The sequence below is a fragment of the Amia ocellicauda genome, chromosome 12 (genome assembly GCF_036373705.1).
Source record: "Amia ocellicauda isolate fAmiCal2 chromosome 12, fAmiCal2.hap1, whole genome shotgun sequence".
Classification (NCBI taxonomy): Eukaryota; Metazoa; Chordata; class Actinopteri; order Amiiformes; family Amiidae; genus Amia; species Amia ocellicauda.
Window position 1 is genome coordinate 12935943 of NC_089861.1, and position 26774 is coordinate 12962716.

Here is a 26774-nt window from a genome sequence, read left to right on the forward strand (position 1 = left end):
GGTGGGATATATTAGGCAGCAAGTGAACATTTTGTCCTCAAAGATGATGTGTTAGAAGCAGGAAAAATGGGCAAGCGTAAGGATCTGAGCGACTTTGACAAGGGCCAAATTGTGATGGCTAGATGACTGGGTCAGAGCATCTCCAAAACTGCAGCTCTTGTGGGGTGTTCCCGGTCGGCAGTGGTCAGTACCTATCAAAAGTGGTCCAAGAAAGGAAAAGAGGTGAACCGGCGACAGGGTCATGGGCGGCCAAGGCTCATTGATGCACGTGGGGAGCGAAGGCTGGCCCGTGTGGTCCGATCCAACAGACGAGCTACTGTAGCTCAATTTGCTGAAAAAGTTCATGCTGGTTCTGATAGAAAGGTGTCAGAACACACAGTGCATCGCAGTTTGTTGCGTATGGGGCTGCGTAGCCGCAGACCAGTCGGGGTGCCCATGCTGACCCCTGTCCACTGCCGAAAGCACCTACAATGGGCATGTGAGCATCAGAACTGGACCAGGCTCAGTTTTGTCCCTCTCTTGCGGATTGGTATTACATTTGCTGTCTTCCAGTCAGCTGGCGCATCCCCTGTTCTAAGTGTCATTTGGAATATGTGAGGTAGTGGCCTATAAATAATTTCCCTCATTTCTTTAAGTACATCTGTAGAATAACATCTTTAAAATAATACATATATAGTTAACTGTGGACACAGAAAGTCTGCAGTGTACATGCCAAATGACTCTGCACTTTAGTAGTGTATGAACTGAGTCTGTCATCCCCATTGGTATCATTTGGGATGCATGTATGAATTAAGGTTGTGGTTCTAATTAGAAGCAGTGGGCTGCAAGTCCAGGTGTCAGATAACTGCCTGGGCCACAAGACCCCTTTTACCACAATTACCAGCCACACATTCTACATTTTATGGAAATAGCTTGGCGATAGGAGACACCATCCATATGTTCATAATAATCCAACAATGACTTTATGCTGCAATACATAGGTACAGTGAGGGAAAAAAGTATTTGATCCCCTGCTGATTTTGTACGTTTGCCCACTGACAAAGAAATGATCAGTCTATAATTTTAATGGTAATTGTATGTTAACAGTGAGAGACAGAATAACAACAAAAAAATCCAGAAAAACGCATTTCAAAAAAGTTATAAATTGATTTGCATGTTAATGAGGGAAATAAGTATTTGACCCCTTCGACTTAGTACTTGGTGGCAAAACCCTTGTTGGCAATCACAGAGGTCAGACGTTTCTTGTACTTGGCCACCAGGTTTGCACACATCTCAGGAGGGATTTTGTCCCACTCCTCTTTGCAGATCCTCTCCAAGTCATTAAGGTTTCAAGGCTGACGTTTGGCAACTCGAACCTTCAGCTCCCTCCACAGATTTTCTATGGGATTAAAGTCTGGAGACTGGCTAGGCGACTCCAGGACCTTAATGTGCTTCTTCTTGAGCCACTCCTTTGTTGCCTTGGCTTTGTGTCTTGGGTCATTTTCATGCTGTAATACCCATCCATGACCCATTTTCAATGCCCTGGCTGAGGGAAGGAGGTTCTCACCCAAGATTTGACGGTACATGGCCCCGTCCATCATCCCTTTGATGCGGTGCAGTTGTCCTTTTCCCCTTAGCAGAAAAACACCCCCAAAGCATAATGTTTCCACCTCCATGTTTGACAGTGGGGATGGTGTTCTTGGGGTCATTCCTCCTCCTCCAAACACGTCGAGTTGAGTTGATGCCAAAGAGCTCGAATTTGGTCTCATCTGACCACAACACTTTCACCCAGTTCTCCTCTGAATCATTCAGATGTTCATTGGCAAACTTCAGACGGGCCTGTACATGTGCTTTCTTGAGCAGGGGATCTTGCGGGCGCTGCAGGATTTCAGTCCTTCACGGCGTAGTGTGTTACCAATTGTTTTCTTGGTGACTATGGTCCCAGCTGCCTTGAGATCATTAACAAGATCCTCCCGTGTAGTTCTGGGCTGATTCCTCACCATTCTCATGATCATTGAAACTCCACAAGGTGAGATCTTGCATGGAGCCCCAGACCGAGGGAGACTGACAGTTATTTTGTGTTTCTTCCATTTGCGAATAATCACACCAACTGTTGTCACCTTCTCACCAAGCTGCTTGGCGATGGTCTTGTAGCCCATTCCAGCCTTGTGTAGGTCTACAATCTCCCTTTAAGAGAATGCTCCTAATCTCAGCTCATTACCTGTATAAAAGACACCTGGGAGTCAGAAATCTTGCTGATTGATAGGGGATCAAATTCTTATTTCACTCATTAACATGCAAATCAATTTATAACTTTTTTGAAATGCGTTTTTCTGGATTTTTTTGTTGTTATTCTGTCTATCACTGTTAAAATACACCTACCATTAAAATTATAGACTGATCATTTCTATGTCCGTGGGCAAACGTACAAAATCAGCAGGGGATCAAATACTTTTTTCCCTCACTGTATGTATTGCAATACAATGCAATACATACATATCAACGAGTAACACATTGATATAAAATAAGCAGTTGTCATAAACATACTACTTTATTATTTTATTTTATTTTTGGGGTGGGGTGGGGAGGGTGGTCATGGATGCACTTTGGGCCACAGGTTGCCCACCACTGAATTAGATGGTGTATTTATTATTCACAGCCATATGCTAAGTAAACGGTCCTGCATGAGAGAAGTCAAAAGATAATTCCTAAGCCTACATTTATGTTGCATTTTTGTAAAACAGTTCAGTGTAGTTCAGTACAGCATGTCCTAATAAAACTTAAAATACAAAAAGAAGTGTCTTAATTCCATTATGACATAATGCAATCCTAGGGTAATCTGATGCGCTCATTCTTAAAATATCCCTTTTTCAGAAATGGTTTCATAAGCATTACTTATTTTGACAGAGCTATTAGGAAAGAGCATGTTCAGAAGGGCAACTCTTGGTTTGAGGCTGGCAGTTTAACAAAGTATCAAATTACGAGATGTATTTATAATATTTCTACCACTTTATGATATCGTTTATTTGACAACAGGAGCATGAAAGCCCAATCAATTCTATTTCACAGGGAATAGGAGCTGTAGTCACACCACCACTACTGTTACCTAATGGTTAACATGCAGCAATGTGTGGGCGGAGATAGAAACCAAAACCAAAGTATATTTTACACTAATTCCAGTTGAGCATGAGTTGAGCTCACTTCCAGTGCATTGTCTGACTAAATAAATAATTCCAGATATTCGCTTAAGCATGTATTGTTGGGGAGAAGCCACCTGGGAGGAATTTGCGTTTCTTTTTAAGGAAAATGATAAAAACGGGAAAGACAAGTACAAAAACCCATTTTTCACAAGGAAACTAATCGTGGGGATATCTTACACCAGCGGAGGAACAGCTGCGTTTCTGGAAGCAAATGGGACAGCAACGATATGGATAAAAGAAGAAAACGGACATAGCCCGAATGGGGGAACACACTGTAAGTATGAAGCTTGGTGGATTTCATTTTAATTGATTTGTTATTAAACTCTCGATAATACAGAAATGCATTAAATACTATCAGAATTGAATTATAAGTATGGGCTTTATACCCACAATAATAGGAATACAACGAATATTAGAAAACTAAGTCACAAGCCAGCAAACACACAACGTTGCCACACATCGTAAATCACGTTGTGTGTTAGTAGGGAGTTCAGAAAAAACTTCAAATATTACCGTTAAGAAGAGCTAGGCTGGACATGGATTTAGGTTTCTTATTCCTGTGCACTACTCGATTATGTTTCACTTTCGTTTTACGCTCTCTAATGATTTGATCATAACGGTGATGTCATTTTCCCTTTCGAAGTAGTGACAACATTTTATGTATTAACTCATTATACATATACACGTATATTTTGTCCTACGTTTTGAGCATATACTGACCCACTTTGTAATACTGCTTCTTAAGTATGCTTTAAATTGACCAAACATATGTTTTAGCAAAGTTTCAGTCTTTTCACATTGTTATACATAAAGTATGTATTTTCACAGTGTAATTGTCCTTAATTGACCCACTTTAGTATAACTTGTTTACTAAACGTCCAAAACACTTAAGACCAAACGTATACTATATAAGTAAACTTAGAAAATACCATTACTAAACACATTTATTGAAGTTAGTTTTTTGTAAGGGGTACATGTAATCTAATATGTAACCCACCAATAAAAGTATTATTCTGAAAATAAGTGAAAAAGTAGAAAGGGCATCTCCCTTTTCACTCATTTATTTCCATGTAATATACATACCTAATGCAAATGCAAAATGTAATATCCCCCCTTATTTTTACAGACATATGTAGACTACGCAAAGGAGAAACAATTAACAGTCTGTGCACTGGGAAACACTCTGCGTTGTTGGTTTCCTCCAAAGGGAACCTATATGAATGGAAATTTACATGCAGTTCCATACCTCCCAAAATACAGCTCATCTAGTAAGAGAAAATATAATACTTTTTTTAATGTTGGACTATATGTTAAAATAATGTATTCTACTAACCCCATTTAAAGTTCAGAAGCCTATGTAGTTTCTTGCCATTTCATGTGTAGAATACATGTGTCAAATATACATTTTAAATGTTTTTATTTATTTTTACAAATCACTTATAATTTGTATTCTAAATTTACAGTTCAGATGCAAATCTCATTCAAATCGCATGTGGAAACCACCATTCCCTGGCACTGACAAAAGGTAATACATATTTAAAAACAATTAAAATTAAAAAAAAAAAAAAAAAAAAAACTTTTTTACATGACATTTAGGCCTGTAGCTTTATTGAATTTTCTAAAACTAATTTAGTAATATATGTAAACGTGACGCTGGTTTTCTCTATTCCATGTTTTTATATTTACAGAGGGATGTGTCTTTGAGTGGAACACTAGAGCAATCACACGCTGTAGTGGCTTGTCTGGGATCCCGGTCTCGCAGGTGGCTGCAGGGGGGAACCACAGCTTCGTCCTCTCGCACTCGGGGGCCGTGTTCGGCTGGGGCTGCAACAGAGCAGGGCAACTGGGACTTGGCGACACCCAAGGTAAAACGTTCATGCAACAATTTAAAAATTGAAGCATAACTACATGGCATGAGTGCACACTCAACACGTTCCATCGACTGCTCAAAACACAGATTCAGATTACAATGATGGCTACAAGATCACAACCTATAGACACGGCTAATCGCTTCTCTCGTGCCTTCCACTTTGCGCACCCACTAATAGAAACCTGTTCTGAGTGGTGGCAGGATTATTTTGTGGTGGCTCCCCCAATCACTGCACCCCCCAAGTTCCCACGTGGGGCTAACCTCTGAACCCCAGAACTAATAAACATGCACAACAAAAGCATTACATGTGCATCCCCAAACAACACAAACCACCCCACCCCCCAATACACAGACAGTACACACACATACATGGCCCCCATTACTAAATTTGCTGGGTCGCTACAACATGACATGCCTATGTACTCACGCTTGTCTAGACAATTGCACTTTCTTAAGTTGCGTTGTTTTGCAGTGCTTCTTCCATATAATGCATTCAACCTTAATATATTTGCCTTATTGTGTTTTTCAGACAGACCACTCCCACAGTTTGTGAAATGCTTACAATTAAAAAAAACTGTATTTATCTCTTGTGGAGAGGAGCATACTGTGGTTCTAACCAAGGTCAGTGGAAACAAACAAATATGTATACAATAAAATCATTATAGGTGTTGTAAAATATTTTAGAAATTATTTGTGGATGATTTTTCTTTTTTAATAATAAAATATTTTATTATTTTTTCTGATATCACTGATGGGCTGTTCAGAGTTTAAAAACACTGGATATTTACAGTCATGTTGTAAAGTCAGCAATTGCTCATCTATAGAGACACTAAAGTTGGGGCCGGAAAATTCAGTGGGTCAGGTGTTACGCAGGCGAGCCGCTTAGGCTTAGGACAGGCCAAGTCACGTGACTCCGCAGACAGCAATTTTAAGGAGACCAGCGCGGCGATGGTGGAGTTCACTCGGGGGAAGTCCACCAGGCCCGCTTCAGGCGCATCCTGGGTTCTGGCATAGGCCTCCCCTGCCCAAGCCCGTTGCCAGACAGTCCCAGGTGTCTATCAGGTTGTCCAGGAGGTCCAGGAGGGCCCTTGTGGGCTGCTGCGGCTGGTGCTCCCTCTCAAACCTGGAGCGTGGGGGTTTTGTGGTCACAAGGCAAGCAGACTTACAGGAGCAGGGGGAATGTTGTTGCTCAATGGAGTCGGGGGTGGCGAGGCTGGTTCCCCCTCTATGAGCTCCACCTCTGACTTCAAGATGGACTGAGTAGTAGGCGGTCCTCCTCCCAAGTTACCTGTCTCTGTCTCCGAAGCTGCGTGTCTGTAGGAGGAGACGGAAGGGCTCGGGAAGAGGCGGAGGTTCAGAGCCACTGAACCCCTACCGTCACTCTCCGGCACGACAGCCATTGCGGCGGCACCCGGTTGGAGGCCCAGACAAACAGGTCGCGGGCAAGGTGTGTCAGCCGCAAGCGGCACAATGGCGGGGGCGAGAGGAACTCACAACAACTGAAATGTCGCAGCGACTAGTGGAGTGCCTTGTGGGCTCGCCGCTGTAAGTGTTTCTCCACTCGTTTATGGACACGGGGGAACTGCAACACCAACACAAACGCGCTCCTACAGCCGGAGCCGCGGGCTGTAGTGCGGTACAGGCAAGCGGAGGAGCATCTCTTGCGGGAGAGATCTCTTTCAACAGACCGAGGCTTAGGCCGGGCGGCCGGGCCTCGGATTTTACTGCCCCTGCTAGCGCTTCTGCTGTGGAGGAAAAACCCCTGTGGACAAAAAATGAACACAGCAAGCAATCAGATAATATATGGCACTATATGAACATGATTATTATTTTTAAATGCTCTACTTGTGAACTGAAACTGAAACCGAAAGCCCAGCCAGAGCTCCGGTGCGCGGACGTACAGGTTCGGAATTAGCTATAATTATAACTAACAGACGAAATGGTAGTGTACAACACTCTTAGTGAAGCCAGCCAACCGAAATTAAAGTCTAATGAGACACAGAGAGCTCACGTTCTTGGATCCAGTGAAATAGAAAAAGAGGACGAACCTGCGCAGACGTCAAGTTTTATAGAACAGGATGTGGGAAGGGACCTGTTCTGAGTGACTAGCGCAGGGGTCAATGGCAGCTTTACTAGAGTGACGTTTTCGATCGGGTTCCTATGGAAGTGCGCAGAAACCCCTCCCCCTTGGGCAGTGCTTCATACTTGAAAGATAACAGCACAGTGAAAAATAATTTAATGATTCCATGTGCATTACACTTTTTTCTATTTTATTCAATAAATTGAAATAGAGACATGGAAAATCTGTATTAATTAAAAAAAAAAAATCTCCAATTGTATTTTAATATGCCAAATATTGCTGGTATTTTGTTAGGATGGCTTAGTCTATACATTCGGATCAGGACGCTCTGGGCAACTTGGACACAACTCAGACAGAAATGAGCTGAGACCTCGACTGGTGGCTGAACTGTGGGGAGTTAAAGTGACCCAGATTGCCTGTGGAAGGTAACATAAAGAGTTCAAATTCAATCCGATATTCAATCTACCGATTAAAGCAAAACCCTATATTAAGTATGTTGATCCGATTAATTTTTTTTCACATTTTGTTGTGTCAATGCCTTAGAGTTTTGGATTAGTCTCCACATATAAAACATATAAATACACATATGAAATAAATCTCCTTTGCTAATCACTATGTGTTATTTCCTTTCGTCAAAAGGCAACTGTCTGACTGTAAATCCTTTATTTCCCTGCTGTAGCTATCACACCCTGGCTTTTGTGTCCTCTTCTGGAAAAGTGTACTCTTTTGGACGGGCACAGCAGGGTATAAAAAGGAATAATAATTACAAGATCCCCCTGCAAGTTAAACTTCCATCAGGTACTGTACTCCCTTTCCCTCCTGTGCGTAGCATATCAGATTTCTGGTTAGAACAATTGTCCACATCCAAGCACCTCAACCACAAAGTCTCAATTAATTGACAAACCTGCTATGTCAAAAGACTTCTCCCAAGTTTCTGGGACTGATATCTATGTCACAGGCTCATGGTCATAATGGTCAATGTTACCCTAGGCTTGAACCAATATTTTATTACTTCAACTTTGACCTGGAACAGACCAAAACATTAACCCACCCCTCCAAACTCAAACTAAAAACACAGTTCTTAATGGTGTGTTTGATTAGGAAGTTAGGCTCCTATATGATGTTCTGATGTTCTGAAGTCGAGGTCAGCTGTCACATTTGTATTTGAGATTTGAGACTAAATGATGATCTGAAAACAGACAAGGATCCATATATATTTTTTCTATATCTGCAGAGAAAAGCGTATCTCTCTCAACTGACCGGATTTGTGCTGGGGGGAAACAATCATTTGTTCTTTGCTCAGAAAAAAAGGTAAATAAAGCCATGAAAAAAGTATATTTATTAAACTGGATATCTTTTAGTACGCAGTTCTATCCTTATCTAACCTTGTTGTTTTTATTATGCACTTCAGAAAGCTAAAGAATATCACACTGATTCATGCATTTTAAGATTATTTGTTATTTGGACAAGAGTTGTATTTATATGTATGTATATTGTGAACTTTGTAGGACAGTGAACCTTTACAAAACACTCCTATGAAACCAGGGAGACGAATCTCACGAGTTGACCACAGCATGGTGAAAAAGTGGATTGCTAGGAGTGATGCAAAATCAAGAAGGAATTCAAAAGTGTAAGAGAAAAAACAAGTTATGAGTAACTTACAGAGTGATTTTCTAAAGTTTATAGATTAAATAAATATGATATAAATTGGTGAAGCCTAGAATACAGACAGCATTTACAGTATGACTATTTCAATGTCGATTATATAAAATCAAGCAAAGAATATACAGCAGTGGTAGCATTATAACATTCTTTAAATCATGCCCATGTCCATGCAATTTGCCATTTTTCATACAAGTAAAAGCATGTGCAATATATCAGAAAACAAACTATTTTTATTATCACACCCATTTGTTGGTTAGTTAAAAACAAATATCAAAATTCACATTACTCTAAATTTGTATTATGTATCCAATCTGTAGTTGAGGTTGGATTACTTTAGAATTATTTAATATAGCAGCTGTATTTACTTTCAGGGAAATCGCAGCCATTTTTTCTGCTCCTTCGTGTGTGAATGCAAGTTTTCTGAGGTAAGAGAGCACCGGTGAAGTTTTGTCAAAGTGATATCAGATAGCTTAAATGATAGCAATGCAAATCTACAGCCTTGATGATATTAAAACTACTTCTCAATTGCAAATTACAAACCCAGAACTTAACAGCAGCTTTTTGTTTTTAAGTGAACAAGAACATTTTGTTTTCTTTGTTGGTAATAAAAACATTAACATTTTACACATATTGCTTATAGTACTCTACAGACACACATACTTTTATTGTAAATTATGCACTGGTTAACAGTGTCTCTGGTCTGGTCTGGAATTTTACATCCATAAAGGTTCCTTATTAAATGTCTTGCTATGTGACTTGGCACATACATACATATTAGTGGTGGGGTTCAGTTATATGATTGGTATGAAATCTGAATGTGTTTATTTTTAGGAAAGATGGACACTTCCAAACAAGTGGTGAAAATTCAGGTCTGGACTTCGCTTCTATACGGGAAACATTTGAAGCGTTGGCTGCAAATGATTTAATTTTGCAGGTATAATGCTCATTGATTATTATTATTTGGTACATTGACAACAGGCTGAGTACACCAGAGACAGGAGTTTAATATGAAACAGAAAATCATCTGTTTCACTGTTAAAAAAAAAGTTTCAAAGCAAAATAAATAAACAATAAACCTATCCCCATGAAGGGCACTTGCAACACTGTTTTGTACTGGGTTTCCTGACTAACTCTAAGCAAAGTCGTGGTCAAAAAAGTTAAAAAAAACAACAACAGTGTTTTCATTCTCATACAATCCAGGGTCACGCCAAACAATCTAAATATAATCAAGTCACTCCAAAATAGCTCTTGCTCACCTAAAACACCCTCCTTGTTTTTCCCTTGAAGAACTTTGCACTGAATGTGCCTAGAGGGAGTGGGCTGGCCAATTCATGTGTGTCTGTTTGCCTTGTGAAGCCAGCAGGTGTGGTAGGGCTGCCATGGCAAACAGGTGCAGTCTTCCTGCAAACATCCAGCAGATGTTTAGCAAAAATATCTCCCATCGATTACCAAACCTCTGCCTTCTTTACAGTATATGTTCTATTTTTAATTTCAGATTGAGACCACAGTTGAGAAAACCCTGCTGCCCTCTCTCTCCACTGTCCCAGTGTTGGCAGAGGCAGAGGCTCTGAGGGTCTTCCTGATTGTGTCTGAGCTCATAGGGGTTCTTCATTCTCTTCAGCACAGCGCTACTGAATTAACAGTGGCGTTGGCAGCTGCTATTTCTTCACTGCAACCAAGTAGTCTTCAGCTGCTTGGTAAGTTAGATGTAAGAGCAATTTTGTAGAAAACAATATCCCAGTCCAGAAAGGTGTAACTGATTAATCAGAGTGTATTTAATGGTAGGAAAGTGCCAAATCTGCTCTCAGGCTAAATACAAATATACATTTGGCAAAGATCATTGCCTGAGGGTGGCCTTGCTGGGATGATGTGTCTGGTATCATGCGTTTTATACCTGTGGAAGTTAACATTGGTTCTTTATGATTTAATGTGAATCTTGGACCTCTTGTTCTTTTCCAGATTCATTTTTATGTAATCCACGATTATACCACACAGTCCTTACAGATTTAGGGGGGAGATCTGTATGCTCCTGTATGCTCCTTATGAATTTGGGGGGTTATTATCTGCTCTTGGGAGAATTAAATAGAACCCTGTGGCCTACATTTATTAAACAATTTGGGCAGCACATTTTAGTTGAAATAAACTAATACAAATAACCAAAAAATCTGCCATATTAGCTAGTGAAAGTATTATATATACAAATGCACATTCCTTATACATACATGTAAAAAATGAAAAAAAAGTTTAAATGTATTTATATTAGCAAGAGCAGAGGAGTTCACATTTACACAATGTCATACTGTAGAATCAATATGTGGCATAAAAGGAAGAGAAATCAACTTACTCTTCATAGCAAAATATCAACAACATTCTAAAGTGACACATGGACAACTGACCACATTGGTATAATCCTCTATATTTATACAGGTCTCTGATAGTGCTTTGAAGTAAAAGCATTGTAAATTGCCTACTAAACTTCTATACTGGGAAATAAGAGCACAGTCTATTTTCCAGACAATCAAAATGGACACCTTAATGGAACAATTCAAAATTTGAAGCCCAGCTTAATTGTTTTCTTGGTCCCTTCTCTGATTCCTCTCTTTGATTAGCATTGTGTTTTTTATTCCCTGTAGAGTCCTTGTGGTTGGTGACTCCAGCGGAGTTCTTTGAGAGAGCGGTCGTGGGGTTCCGTGATGTGTGCAACCACATCGTTTTGAAGATAGATGAGGATCCAATCCAAAACTGGAAAAAACTAAATAATATTTTCTCAGTTTTACAGAAGCTCAGCAATGTAAGCTTACAGTTTTATAGTTTCTGAATAGATTTTAAAAATAGTTACTTACAATTACTTATTCATAACATATATGCCAAAAATGTTCATATACAGTGAGGGGAAAAAAGTATTTGATCCCCTGCTGATTTTGTACGTTTGCTCCCTGAGAAAGAAATTATCAGTCTATAATTTTAATGGTAGGTGTATTTTAACAGTGAGAGACAGAATAACAACAAAAAAATCCAGAAAAATGCATTTCAAAAAAGTTATAAATTGATTTGCATGTTAATGAGGGAAATAAGTATTTGATCCCCTATCAATCAGCAAGATTTCTGGCTCCCAGGTGTCTTTTATACAGGTAACGAGCTGAGATTAGGGGCACTCTCTTAAAGGTCTGGCTCTCGGTCTGGGGCTCCATGCAAGATCTCACCTCGTGGAGTTTCAATGATCATGAGAACAGTGAGGAATCAGCCCAGAACTACACGGGAGGATCTTGTTAATGATCTCAAGGCAACTGGGACCATAGTCACCAAGAAAACAATTGGTAACACACAATGCAATGAAGGACTGAAATCCTGCAGCGCCCGCAAGGTCCCCCTGCTCAAGAAAGCACATGTACAGGCCCGTCTGAAGTTTGCCAATGAACATCTGAATGATTCAGAGGAGAACTGGGTGAAAGTGGTCTCAGATGAGACCAAAATCAAGCTCTTTGGCATCAACTCAACTCGCCGTGTTTGGAGGAGGAGGAATGACCCCAAGAACACCATCCCCACCGTCAAATATGGGGGTGGAAACATTATGCTTTGGGGGTGTTTTTCTGCTAAGGGGACAGGACAACTGCACCGCATCAAAGGGATGATGGACGGGGCCATGTACCGTCAAATCTTGGGTGAGAACCTCCTTCCCATTGAAAATGGGTCGTGGATGGTATTCCAGCATGACAATGACCCAAAACACACAGCCAAGGCAACAAAGGAGTGGCTCAAGAAGAAGCACATTAAGGTCCTGGAGTGGCCTAGCCAGCCTTAATGCCTCAAAGCCTTAATGACTTGGAGAGGATCTGTAAAAAGGAGTGGGACAGAATCCCTCCTGAGATGTGTGCAAACCTGGTGGCCAACTACAAGAAACATCTGACCTCTGTGATTGCCAACAAGGGTTTTGCCACCATGTACTAAGTCGAAGGGGTCAAATACTTATTTCCCTCATTAACATGCAAATCAATTTATAAGTTTTTTTTAATGCATTTTTCTGGATGTTTTTGTTGTTATTCTGTATCTCACTGCTAAAATACACCTAACATTAAAATGATAGACTGATAATTTCTTTGTCAGTGGGCAAACATACAAAATCAGCAAGGGATCAAATACTTTTTTCCCCCACTGTATTCATGTTATTTTGTAGTGTTCTCAAAGTAACAATGATTCAGTAAGACTTTAAAAATTCTCTTAAAGCTACAGAATATATAGAACAACCTATGGCAGGTTATCTTTGGGTCGATTCATATATAATACATTTCCTGCAGGTAAATTCCCGACGTGAAAACATGATTCCAAGGAATACATTCTATATCAAGATAATGTCAAATGTAAGTTTTAAGATTATATTTTCTTTATATACACTACTGGTCAGAAGTTTTAGAACACCCCCATTTTTCCAGTTTTTATTGAAGCAGTTCAAGTCCAGTGAATAACCTGGAATGGTACTGTGGTGGAAAAAAGCTTTGGAGTCGGGAGTTCTAGTCAGAATTTATTACGTGCACGGGAGGAACAGTGCAACACAGAACTCAAAGGATTTTAGGCTTGCATGACACTGTTCCCCAAACATTTTAAGACAGAACAAAGCTTTTATACCCCCTCTGGGGTATATAAGTTTCCTACTGTTATCTTGATACTGCTTTCATTAATTCTGTGCTCTGTTTAATGCACCATATGAAGCATAAGAGTAACAAAAACACTGTACGTGGCCATATTTAAATATTCATATTGGTTGCAGAGGGATATTTGGCAGAAACTTTCAAAGTTTGCAATAAATGTCTTTGTCATTACAAGTCATTACATCATCTAATTTTAAGAAATTGTACATTGCAGGACCTGTTGAAGATTCTGAAGAATCCACTGATGGAGTATCCCTGTGTTTTTGATACAGAAACGAAAGATGAGATTTTCCAGAAGCGTTGTGCAATTGTAGGTTGATTTGTTTTCTTTTTTAATGCATTACAGAGAAGTAATTCCTGGTCTCTGAGATATTATATGCACACTGATTAAAGGAATAGGATTTCTATATACTTGAGGATTAAAATGGTTTTTAATTCAAGTATTCAAAATTGTGACCCAGGACAGCAAAATGAGCCATAAGATTTTGTTGCACAAGTGTATCTTACAAGAAGTGCCGAATATGGTCCTGAGGGGTGATACTTTGTAAAATTAATGTAAAACGTTGTTAGGTTGCAGGGCCTTTGACATTTAAATATAGAACACAAGTATTTGATTAATGACAAAACACTGATAAAATATAAAATATAAACAGTTTGTAGTCTGTATTCCATGCAATTGGCATTACTCTACTTGAAACAATATTGCATTTTTATAACCAGCTCACTGTGTGGAAAGCCCTATTAACATGAAATATTAACTTATTAATACTATTAACATTATTAATACTTTATAACAGTATTAAAGTCAGAGACATGTCAAATAGATTCATAATTGTGTGTACCATAGCAACCAAACAACACAGATGGGCCAATTTTTCATTGTTTTTCCTGGGTACCAGAGTTGGTGGCCTTATAAGGGCAACGTGCACAACGTGCAAGTCAAGAGAGATGCCATTCTGAGAGACACCCTGCAGGTTCTGAGGTCCAAGTCTGCCGTGGAATACAAACTGCCATTGCAGGTTAGTACACAAATGTTATCAACATTGAGTAAGCTGTACATAATTGTCCTTGTTGTTGGTAATGAAATCCAATATTTTCAACCCTATTGGATAAGAAACAAGTTAAAATATCTGTGATACATTCAGATATTAGAAATGTTTTCTAATCTTCTGCATTTTGTTGTTTCAAAAGCCCAAAGAACCTAATTGTTTTACGACATTCCAGTTTTAAATAATCTAGAAAATATATCCTTGGTTTATGATACCGAATCACTGAATGAACTCTTTTATCTATTTATTGCAGTCGAAACACATTTTTTAACAAGGATTTTTACTTTATTTTAACTGATAGATTATCATCGTGAGTCATTAACAAAATCAGGATGGGTGCAAGTTACCATTATTACATTTGAAAAGTATAATATTTAAAAGTATTTTCTTCTTTTCGTGAGGTGTCATTTGAGAATGAGCCAGCCATTGACCAAGGTGGAGTGAAAAAGGAGTTCTTCTCTGTGATTTCAAGACAACTGGTTGAGAAAGGCCAGACGTTTTTCGTGGTGGATGACACTTCTGGGCTTGTTTGGTTCAAACCTGAGGTATGTATTTTGGTCATCCTTTGTAATGCCCAAATCTATTGAGTCAAATTTTTGCCAGCATTAAAAAAACAATGTACTATCGTTACCAGAACTGCAGTGACATGTACCACTTGGTAGGAATCCTGTGTGGAATGGCCTTGTACAATCACTGTGTGGCAGACCTTCATTTCCCTTCGGTGCTGTTCAAGAAGCTTCTGGCAATGGAACCAACACTGGATGACTTTCTAGAGCTGCATCCTACTCTGGGAAGGTAATTCCAATCTCTACTCTAAGAATTGATCTTGCTCAAGTAATTAACTGCCCTGTTCTCTTTTTAAGATCGGGATTGAGATCATTAACATTTACATGGGTGTGGATTTCCAGTGTTTCTGGTTTCATGTTAGGAAATGAGACAACATGTTAATGTAGCCAATATCATCTCTGAGAGTCCATACCTGTGCTTCTGCTAATGCTGGCTACTGTTACCAGTGGGGCACATTGGACCTGTCATGTTGTTTTGAAATGTGAAGGGTTTTAAAAAGTAAGTTCTGACATTTTTCAGAGGATATTTACTTGGGGGTGGGGGGTAGATTTATTATGCTATCACCCATGGATAGAGAATGGAAGTCTTTTTTAAAATATTACATGCATTCAAATAGGTACATTTGAGGGTGTGTATATATTTATTTTGGATTAAGATTTAATGTTTCATTCTTTCTAATTTCAGGACACTGCAAGATGTCTTGGATGAAGAAGAAGATAATATTGAGAACTTATATTTGGACTTTACGGTAGGCATTTATTTAATGTTATGCCATGACTATCACTGTTAATATAATAGACATTTGGTTTGCAGTTAATTAACTAAATATTTTTTTGATTTCAGGTTCAAGTAGGAGTTCAACAACATGAACTGATAGCAAATGGAAGAGACATTCCAGTGACTAAATATAACAGGTAAGGGATTTTGAATGTATCAATATGGTCATGAATTGTTATTTCTTAACCTTCTTAAACTACTTAGAAACAAAAAAGATGTTGCTGTAGAATAGACCAACTTCAGCTCTGAATTAGAATCTTGAAAATTATTCATTTTTTGGAATTGGAAAAAGGAGTGTGAAATGAAAGTAAACTGCAATCTGCATGTATATAATGGTGGTATCTATAAACTATATGCATTAACAGGAGAAGAACAGAAAATTATATTTTTTCCACTCCAGAGAATACATTTTACACTGTACTTGTGAACTTTTAAGACTTAAATGTAATAGATTTCAAATGTTTATGGGCATTCCTGTTACTATTGTTTCAGAATTGGCTCTTAAAATATACTACATTTCTTATGTACTTTTCTGTAATAGTGATGCTGATGTTAATATATATATATATATATATATATATATATATATATATATATATTAGGGCTGGGGGAATTAACGCGTTAATCTTTGCGATTAATTTGAAATGTTTAAGGCATTAAGAAAGAATAACGCAATTGACACAGCACTTTTTGCCTCTGTTTTAATGACTTTAATGTCACAATGTCCAGAGAAAGAGAGCTGCTTTGTCCCCTGATAATGTAAACCAACTGGTCTGTCTCAGTTGCTGGCTTAATGTAAAAGAGTAGACAAAATATTGGGGTGAAAAAAAATCAACATTCTCCTTTTGTTATTCATATTGCAAAGACATGTCTGGCACTGCAAAGACTGGCACTTTAACATTTTGTTGTGTTTGATATTGTTGGTGAATATAAAGAAAGTATTTATTTTGGCCTATTGGCTTACATTTTAAGCTAATCCAGTCTTTTTGATAACCTTGATGTTTTTAATATTCAACTTGCACTTAAACACTTTGTTTATAATGTTGTTTCATTCAAAATATTTGATGGGAATGACTACTCTGTAGTTCTGGGGAGAGTCTGTTTACAGTTCACAAGATGTCATTAAAAATATTATTTAAAATAGACTTCCTTTGTGTTGATTAATTTAATTAGGTGATTCTATGTTTAAATATTGATGATTACAAGCTTGGGGAAAAAAATTGATTAATTGCGATTAATCACAGCAAATTGTGCGATTAATTAGTCATTTTTTTTTAATCGATTCCCAGCCCTAATTATATATATATATATATATATATATATATATATATATATATATACACACACACACACACAAATATCTTTCCACATCATTATTAAATCCACTGAATTGTATGTGAGACAAAGCACAAAGTTGCACAATGTTGCTGTCATGAGTAGTAACAAATTAAATAGAAATGTTGGGCTGATAGTGTTACAGATAGTGTTTTGTTATTATTTGAAGAACAAATTATTATTGAATTATCATTTAAAAACAACAGACAGTAACATATTGATTTTGGTTTTCCAGGCAGGAGTATGTGGATAAGTATGTGGATTTCTTTCTCAACAAATCTGTCAAGAAGCAATTTGAAGATTTTAAGAGAGGCTTTCTGTTTGGGTGCCCCTGTGAAATGTGGACTGTGTTCTTTCCGGATGAACTGAAAACAGTGCTGTCAGGGACGGAGGTGTTTGACTGGACTGTGCTGGAGAAGGTATGCTTTAATAATATTAACAGGGGCGAAAATCTGATATCAACTTTGGAGGAAACAATTACATTATATTTCCTCAAGAGCAAGTCCTGAGGGGGACACCAAAAGTTGTACTGTAACACATAGCCAACATTGTAATATGTTAAATGTACATTTCCATTAGCGTTTCACTTCTTTCTTATGAACATTTTATCAACTAGTCTTTGAGATATTAGGCTACTAGGGTTCTTACTTTGCATTTTGCTGTACTGAAAAATGCTCTGACTTTTTTATTTTTTCTGCCATTTTTCTACCTGGCTTGCTGGCTACACACACACATACAGTGTGTAGGTTATTTACAGTAGGAGATGGGCTTCTATCATCTATTATCTTTTATCATTGTATAATGGGCTTCAATCTACCAGGTTAACTAGCTAGTCAGCTAACAAATGTGAAACGGATTGCAGTGACAAGGGTTGACAGCTGTTTGAGTTCACCATGTAAGCTGCAACCTTTTGTAATTTTAATATAGTTTGTTTTCTTTTTATATTGGCTGGCTTCCCAAAATAGCTAAATTTGCAGAGCTAGTGAGCACCAATTCTGTTTCTGTGGTGTTTGCTATAATCTTTGCTATCGTCAGTTTACAACAAGATCGGCACACAGGTGCTTCAAAGTCCCCTAGCGACGAGTTAGCTTTTGCAACGAGACCATTAAAGATATTTAAGACAATGGTAGAAGAGAGTGTAGTTCTGTTCAGTTTGTAGTTCAGTTTATTGCTAACCTTATCACAGGGACTTCGAAGCACTACAGCTGCATGCTGATCTTGGAATAAACTGACGATAGCAAAGATACCATCTTTGACGACACCACATAAATGGAATAGGTGCTAGCTAGCTTGCTAGCTAATGTTTGCTTTAGTTTGCTCCATCAGTTAGGTCGCTAGCTCTGCAAATTCAGCTATTGTGTGTGTGAACCCTGCCAACATAAAACAAAATCACTATGGTGCGATTGACTGGATTAACCTCATATTAGCTACGTGCATTGAGTGCCTTACCGATGGTAGACACGAACACTCTGTCACCTTGCCAGCTAAGGAACACTATATTGCATTGCTAGCTTCTCTCGTTGACTCGAATTCAAAAAGCTGCAAACACAGGTTGATGTTACTGTAGCTAGCTAGCAAACGTCAGCTAACATAAAGAGTGACCTGTAAGTTAATGCAGCGAAAATGAAGACTGGTGACAGTTATAAATGTGTTTTATTGTAATGTATTGTAGAAGTAAAGAAATGTCTAACATATCATTTATTTGACCTACTTACTGGAGGTCAGCCACCAACAACAGACTCTGTCAGATTCCCACACATGTACTGTACCTGCATCATGTGTCACTGCTGAGGGCTGGGGGGGGCAGTGGGAGGCAGTGGATCAAAACATTGTGAGGCAAAGGACGGGGCATCACAATCTTTTGAAATTTACAAATGCGCTATTAAGTGTCTATAATCAGCACAAGTGCTTTCATTGCGTATTATTAATATTATTGAAATTTGGGGGGCCATATAATATTGTTGGCGGGCCAGATTTGGTCCACGGGCCGCCAGCTGGGGAACCCTGCTTTATGTCATGTGCCATAGTTTCATGTCTCAGTGGAGTTTAAGCACTTTGCAATAAAGCTTGAGCATTTCAGTCCTTGCCATACACTTTAAAAGCTGTAGCACTGCAGTCTTCTATACAGTTGTATGTTTTATGAACTTAATAGGGTAGGAAGGGTGAAGCATTTTTAAGTTAATTAAGAATTAAGTATTAAGTACACATAGCCCAACTTGTGCGCATTGTATGATAGTGGCAACCATGCAGTGTTTCAAGTAAAGAGAACTGAATGAGTAAGATTATATATATAACCAAAATATATGTTAAGCATTCTGAATTTCAAAATTGTTTAAACTCCACCTTATATCTGCCATATGGAAAAATGTAGTTTTGTGAAGCTTATTCTTCCCCCCACTTACAGTGAGGGAAAAAAGTATTTGATCCCCTGCTGATTTTGTATGTTTGCCCACTGACAAAGAAATGATCAGTCTATTATTTTAATGGTAGGTGTATTTTAACAGTGAGAGACAGAATAACAACAACAAAAAATACAGAAAAACCCATTTCAAAAAAGTTATAAATTGATTTGCATGTTAATGAGTGAAATAAGTATTTGATCCCCTATCAATCAGCAAGATTTCTGGCTCCCAGGTGTCTTTTATACAGGTAACGAGCTGAGATTAAAGGGAGTGCTCCTAATCTCAGCTCGTTACCTGTATAAAAGACACCTGTCCACAGAAGCAATCAATCAATCAGATTCCAAACTCTCCACCATGGCCAAGACCAAAGAGCTGTCCAAGGATGTCAGGGACAAGATTGTAGACCTACACAAGGCTGGAATGGGCTACAAGACCATCGCCAAGCAGCTTGGTGAGAAGGTGACAACAGTTGGTGCGATTATTCGCAAATGGAAGAAACACAAAATAACTGTCAGTCTCCCTCAGTCTGGGGCTCCATGCAAGATCTCACCTCGTGGAGTTTCAATGATCATGAGAACGGTGAGGAATCAGCCCAGAACTACACGGGAGGATCTTGTTAATGATCTCAAGGCAGCTGGGACCATAGTCACCAAGAAAACAATTGGTAACACACTACGCCGTGAAGGACTGAAATCCTGCAGCGCCCGCAAGGTCCCCTGCTCAAGAAAGCACATGTACAGGCCAGTCTGAAGTTTGCCAACATCTGAATGATTCAGAGGAGAACTGGGTGAAAGTGTTGTGGTCAGATGAGACCAAAATCGAGCTCTTTGGCATCAACTCAACTCGCCGTGTTTGGAGGAGGAGGAATGACCCCAAGAACACCATCCCCACCGTCAAACATGGAGGTGGAAACATTATGCTTTGGGGGTGTTTTTCTGCTAAGGGGACAGGACAACTGCACCGCATCAAAGGGACGATGGACGGGGCCATGTACCGTCAAATCTTGGGGAGAACCTCCTTCCCTCAGCCAGGGCATTGAAAATGGGTCGTGGATGGGTATTCCAGCATGACAATGACCCAAGACACAAAGCCAAGGCAACAAAGGAGTGGCTCAAGAAGAAGCACATTAAGGTCCTGGAGTGGCCTAGCCAGTCTCCAGACCTTAGTCCCATAGAAAATCTGTGGAGGGAGCTGAAGGTTCGAGTTGCCAAACGTCAGCCTCGAAACCTTAATGACTTGGAGAGGATCTGCAAAGAGGAGTGGACAAAATCCCTCCTGAGATGTGTGCAAACCTGGTGGCCAACTACAAGAAACGTCTGAACTCTGTGATTGCCAACAAGGGTTTTGCCACCAAGTACTAAGTCGAAGGGGTCAAATACTTATTTCCCTCATTAACATGCAAATCAATGTATAACTTTTTTGAAATGCGTTTTTCTGGATTGTTTTGTTGTTATTCTGTCTCTCACTGTTAAAATACACCTACCATTAAAATTATAGACTGATCATTTCTTTGTCAGTGGGCAAACGTACAAAATCAGCAGGGGATCAAATACTTTTTTCCCCCACTGTATGACTACCACAAAAACAGGAAATTCCTTATTAACACATTTTTTGATTGTTGTGTAAGCTTTCCCACTGAAACACAGCTATTTTCCAAATCTTAGCTGATGGTGCTGAAGGCATAAATATTAATAACTATTAAACTGAAAGACAGAATACAAAATGCACAGATATTATGGATTATTAGCAATGTTACAAGACAGGCATATGTATGTACCCACACTATTTTGAAGACTCTTGTATAGAGAAAGAGGGAGGGATGTTGTTCTAAAGGATACCTGTATTAATGTTCTATTGTCTTTGTACAGACTACAAAGTATGGCGGATATGACTCCACAGATAAAACTGTCAGAAACTTTTGGTCTGTATTTTATGGCCTGGAAGAGGAAAAGAAGAAGCATTTTCTGGGTAGGTGTTTTTTTTTCCTGAACAAAAATATCAAGCTTGGAGGCACTTGTTTCTTTTTGCTCAGATATTTACTGATGCACTTCCAACAATGAACTGCAAAGCATTGTACATGTGTTGTCCAGGTTATAGGTTAGAAATATAAGACATATTCTAGTAACACATACATTATTTAAATGTGTGTTTCTTGTTGATGTACATAACATTTTTAATACTTTCTAAAACCTGGAAAGGCATCTAATTTTGAAATTGGAAATATTAGCATTGTTCAATCAGTTTGAACCATCTGTTATCTGCCATGATGTCTGCACAGCCCTTCTATATAAATGTTACTGTCTCCTCAGCTTTTTTGACTGGCAGTGACAGACTGTCTGTGGGGGGGCTGAGGACTGTGCGGATGACAATATGGAACAATGGCTACCAAAATCCAGATGACTACTTCCCTGAAGTCAGCACTTGTGTAAGAGCATTAAATCTCCCTGACTACAGCAACATCAGCATCCTGAGAAAACAACTTTTGCATGTTCTGACGTTACATGAAGGATTTGGTAGAAATTAATTGGGGGCATTGTCTAGGATTCTAGAAAGGTATTTTGCATAATAGCACCTGGTATGCCAGTGGTACCTTTCTTGATATACAGTTTTTAGTGATATTAAACATTTTGAAAAAGCCACTGCCAATGTTTCTGCTGCACTGGCATAATAATAATGTTATGGTATGATACAGGTATGCAAAGAGTGCAGTACAATACCAGCAAACTATTATCTCTGATACATTTTATTTATTAATTTAAAGATCTAAATCTAAAGATTGTATTTCCTTTGTTATATTTTTATAGGATTTGCAGCAGACTATAATTGTGGGAAGGAAAGGATCATTATTTAATTATCTTTTGATATTCAATGTATTAATTTGTTATTAATTTATATGGTCAATAAATATGTACATACTGTAAACATTTGATGTTATTTAAAGAATTCCAGGTTCATGTAAACAAAAAGCAAGGACATGGTGTGCAAATGATAATAATATAATACAATATTTTAAAATAAATTGGTGCTTTATGTTAAAATATGTATTATGAAGGTTAAGATGTTTTCCTTCTTCTGATGTTAGCATGGATATGTGTTGACATAAAATCATGGTATCATACTGACAGCATTCACACAGAATAGCAGTAACAATGCCCAATTACCCATAAACTGCAGACGTTTACAACAGTTTAAACAACAACAAGAAACAAAACAAAACAATGCGTACACAACGAACTGTGTATTCATTAATGCTTGTATGTTTATTGTGTTTATCATTTGATAATGGTCGTAGAGTGTTTTGCACTATGCTCATTTGAATGGTATTGTTGATATTTAAGCGGCATTCTTTAATAAACATTTTTCGTTACTTATAGACGCTATTCTTTACAAACAGACAGTTTTTTTAAATATATATTTTTTAACACGTTCTAGCTTTTCTAAATAAATGCTTATTAAATAATTAATATTACGTGGAGATCCAGTGTTCAGCTAACTGCAGTCTACCATTACATTACATTTTCATTTTCTGTTCTCTGCCACCATAACGTTTATGCCACAGACATTCAGAGATATGTGGATAAGGATTATTAATAATAATAATATTTATCCAATCAGCTACCAGTTAATTGAAACAACACTGAAAGAAGATTTGACTACCTTATGCTCTCTTCCTGTACAGTGTCAATAATTTTGAAGAAATAAAAAATCCACTCCCTGGACTGTGGGATGTGCTGGAAGAAAGTCTTTGGAATCGGCAGTTCTAATTATATTTTATTATGTGCACGGGAGAAATAGCAATACACAAAACCAAAAAATGTTAAGCAAGTGATAATACTATTATTCAAACTTTTCAAGGAAGTACAAAGCTTATATATCAATTTTGGGACACACCCTCAAGGGGCTTGACATTTTACAAGCAGTGTCTGATTGGTCATCAAAATAACTATAGCAGTGATTTCATTGACATTCTAAACCATATCATTAATATTATTACAAGTATTATTCATGAATAATTATTATCCTCTAAATTGCCAGCTACATTGAAAGGTCATTTGCCGATAGCAAAGATAGGTTTGAAACAATTAAACTTTAATAAGAAACACGTAAGGAATGTAAGTTGCGGATAAACTAAAAATGAGTAACTGAGAAGTTAAAAAGAACAGGTTCTCATAATTCATTAGAAAGAATGCAGGCTAATTAATAGTTACTTGTTTTAAAACTCCAGGGTCACAGCACACAAAGCACGGAGGCACAAAATTATTCATAATTTCCTACACTGGTGCAAATCATATTGTGCTACTTTCAGAAGCTGGCAAAGTTTTTGAGCTGAATTGCCAAGAGTCCAGTGCTGTAATCCCCAGGTAATTGTTACTCAAAATATCTCGCTCTAAATCTGTTGCACTCTTGTTTAAAAATGAATATATCATAGTATCGCTGCAACAAACGACTATTTTGATAATCAATTAATCTGTCGATTACTACTTTGATTAATCGGATGAAAATAATTCCAACATTAAATGCAAGTATTTTATTAAAGTTTTGAGTTTTTCCTCATCATGCATAATGCTCTCTTTAAAACAAATTGAGATGGCAGTTATAAAACCAATAGAAAACAAATGTGCACAAAATAAAGGGCTTTATTGTATATAGTGTATATATTAACAGGTGTTTTTACATTGATCTAAAAACACAAAGCTGTTTTACTCTTCAGTTTGAAAGGTGCTAAACTCTTGATAAATAATGAAAAATAAAGTAAACATTAAATTCAGTGTTTACAGGCTTTTCTACATCAAACAGCTTCCACGAGTCGTGGCTCAGTTTTGTCCCCTTTTGCTGTCTTCCAGTCAGTTGGCACATCCCCTGTTCTGAGTGTCATTTGGAATATTTTAGTTAGCAGCCTATAAATAATTTCCCTCATATCTTAAATACTGTTGGAAATATACCATCTGGCCCCGGTGATTTGTTTGTTTTTAATTCTGCTAGTCCCTTTAGTACCTCCTCCTCATTTATCCTGATCTCTCTTAGGGTTTGACTGGACTGGTTGTTAACCTGTGGCATGTTATCTGTTTTTTCTTTTGTAAAAACCTCTGTGAAATACTAATTTAGAACATTTGCCACATCTTGTTCGTTTTCCAAGATACTTCCATTTTTGCCCTTTATCTGTTTCACTTCCTCCTGTATTGACCTCTTGCTGTTGTAATATTGAAAAAAGCTCTTTGCATTAGTTTTAGCTCCAAGAGCTGTTTCTTTATATTTCCCTCTTTGCTTTCCTGATCCCTTTCTTAAGATCTCTTTGCAGTTCCACATATTCTTAGTTTTTTGTTTTGTCTCCATCCCTTTTGTTTGCGCTATACAACATTTTCTTTCTCTTGATATTTTTTGACATACTTCTATTAAACCATTTTGGCCAGTGTTTTTTGGTCCTCAATTTGCTAGTTTTGGTACAAATTGCTCCTGAGCCTCAAGTAGTATATTCTAAAAATATAACCATCCATTTTCAACTGACTCTGTATCCAATGTGCTCCAATCTAACTCTTATAAATGCCACCTCATACCTTCGAGGTTTGTTTTTCTAAAATTGTAGACCATTGTGTTAGACTTGGTCCTTGCTTTTTGAAAGAATGCCTCAAAACTAACCATATTGTGATTGCAGTTTGTCATTGGTTCTCTAACTAGTGTCCCTCTGACTCTATCTTGGTCATATGAAAAGATCAAGTCAATACATGCACTCTCCCTGGTTGGTTCCCTGACAAATTGAGTTAGAAAGCAGTCATTTACCATCTCAACCATTTCTTTTTCTGCTTCTGTAGTCCCAACTGGGCTTTCCCAGTCTATGTTTGGGAAATTGAAATCCCCCATTATAACAGCCACATCCTTGATACATGCAGTCGTGATTACATTGTACAATGCAACATCTTTCTGAATATCTGAAGTTGGGTGGTCTGTACACACTCCTGCCACTAATCCTCCAGATCTCTTGTTCAAAAGTTTAACCCACAAAGATTCTGTTTCATTACTGGGATCTAATTTGAGTTCCTCTGCCTCAATGTCATTTTTGACATATAATGCTACCCCACCAACCTCTTCGATTTAGCCTGTCCCTCCTAAACTGTGTGCATCCTTACAACTTGTATTCATCTCCATAATTTTCTGTAAGCCATGTTTCTATCACTCCTACAACATCATAATCATGCCAGCACTGTGGCTTCTAGGTCTAACATCTTGTTCATTATACTCCTGGCATTGAGTTACAAACATTTCAGGACTTACCTATTAACAGTTTCCCTTGGTTTTCTTTCCTTAGTGGAACATCTCCCATTTTCAGAGCTCCCTGCCCCCCTGGTCCCTAGTTTAAAAGACTCTCAATTACTCTGCACATATGCTCTCCCAATGCATTAGACCCCCTTCTGTTTAGATGTAGACTGTCCGGTTTGTACAGGTCCCATCTATCCCAGAAGAAAGAGCAATGCTCCATAAACCTAAACCCCTCTTCCCTACACCAAGCACATTTCAACAACGTGTTAAACTTTCTAATCTCTGCCTGTCTCCCTGGCCATGCACGTGGTACCGGAAGTATTTCAGAGAAAACTACTGTAGAGGTTCTGCTCTTTAATTTAGTTCCTAACTCTTTAAATTTGTCTTGCAGAACCTCTGCCCTACCTTTTCTTATGTCGTTGGTTCCAGTGTGGACCATGACCAGTGGATTCCCCCGGCTTTGGCCAGTAGCCCGTCTACTAGTTTAGGGAGATATGCAACCTGAGCACCAGGCAGGCAAGATACCATGCGAGTCTCCTTATCACTAGAACACACTGTGCGATCTTCTACACTTCTAAGAATTGAGTCTCCTACTATAACTACCTCCCTCAAAGGGGGGGAGTGTGCACCATGGTGCTCTGGTGCTCAACTGACCTCCCATCACCCTCTGAGCTGTCACTGTCGAACTTGGTGTCCAGCAGTTGGAATTCTAACTCTTAGGATGTCTCTAGGGGTTGTGCGCGCCCTTTTCTGCGGTTAAGACCTACTGTAACCAAGCAGTTCTCTATGCTGTCCTGCTCTAAGGTTTCAACTCTCCTAAGTTTTGGCGTGCACACCATCTCTCTCATGGGCTCATTGACCTCGGCTCAATGCCGTGAAGGACTGAAATTCTGCAGTGCCCGCAAGGTCCCCCTGCTCAAGAAAGCACATGTACAGGCCCGTCTGAAGT

At 38.5% G+C, this 26774-nt stretch overlaps 1 protein-coding gene across 1 annotated transcript; it reads left to right on the forward strand.

Annotated features, from left to right (window-relative positions):
• The first annotated feature begins 3156 nt into the window (after window positions 1-3156).
• LOC136764373 (probable E3 ubiquitin-protein ligase HERC4) lies at window positions 3157-22617 on the forward strand. Its single transcript, XM_066718375.1, has 23 exons — window positions 3157-3453; window positions 4306-4447; window positions 4643-4704; window positions 4868-5044; window positions 5579-5670; window positions 7424-7554; window positions 7809-7927; window positions 8364-8440; window positions 8638-8759; window positions 9166-9219; window positions 9626-9728; window positions 10290-10491; window positions 11428-11585; window positions 13090-13152; window positions 13655-13750; window positions 14340-14459; window positions 14891-15034; window positions 15124-15284; window positions 15741-15804; window positions 15900-15970; window positions 17404-17587; window positions 21439-21538; window positions 21880-22617. The coding sequence occupies exons 1-23, from the start codon at window positions 3231-3233 to the stop codon at window positions 22092-22094; spliced, it is 2880 nt and encodes a 959-aa protein (XP_066574472.1). The 5' UTR covers window positions 3157-3230; the 3' UTR covers window positions 22095-22617.
• The last annotated feature ends 4157 nt before the right edge of the window (window positions 22618-26774 follow it).

Bases quoted from the DNA above. Each gene is read 5' to 3' on its own strand.
- LOC136764373 (XM_066718375.1), top strand. From the start codon at position 3,231: ATGTATTGTTGGGGAGAAGCCACCTGGGAGGAATTTGCGTTTCTTTTT. The intron at 5,671-7,423 runs GTCAGTGGAAAC...GTATTTTGTTAG, and splicing joins ATACTGTGGTTCTAACCAAG to GATGGCTTAGTCTATACATT. The intron at 8,441-8,637 runs GTAAATAAAGCC...TGAACTTTGTAG, and splicing joins TTCTTTGCTCAGAAAAAAAG to GACAGTGAACCTTTACAAAA.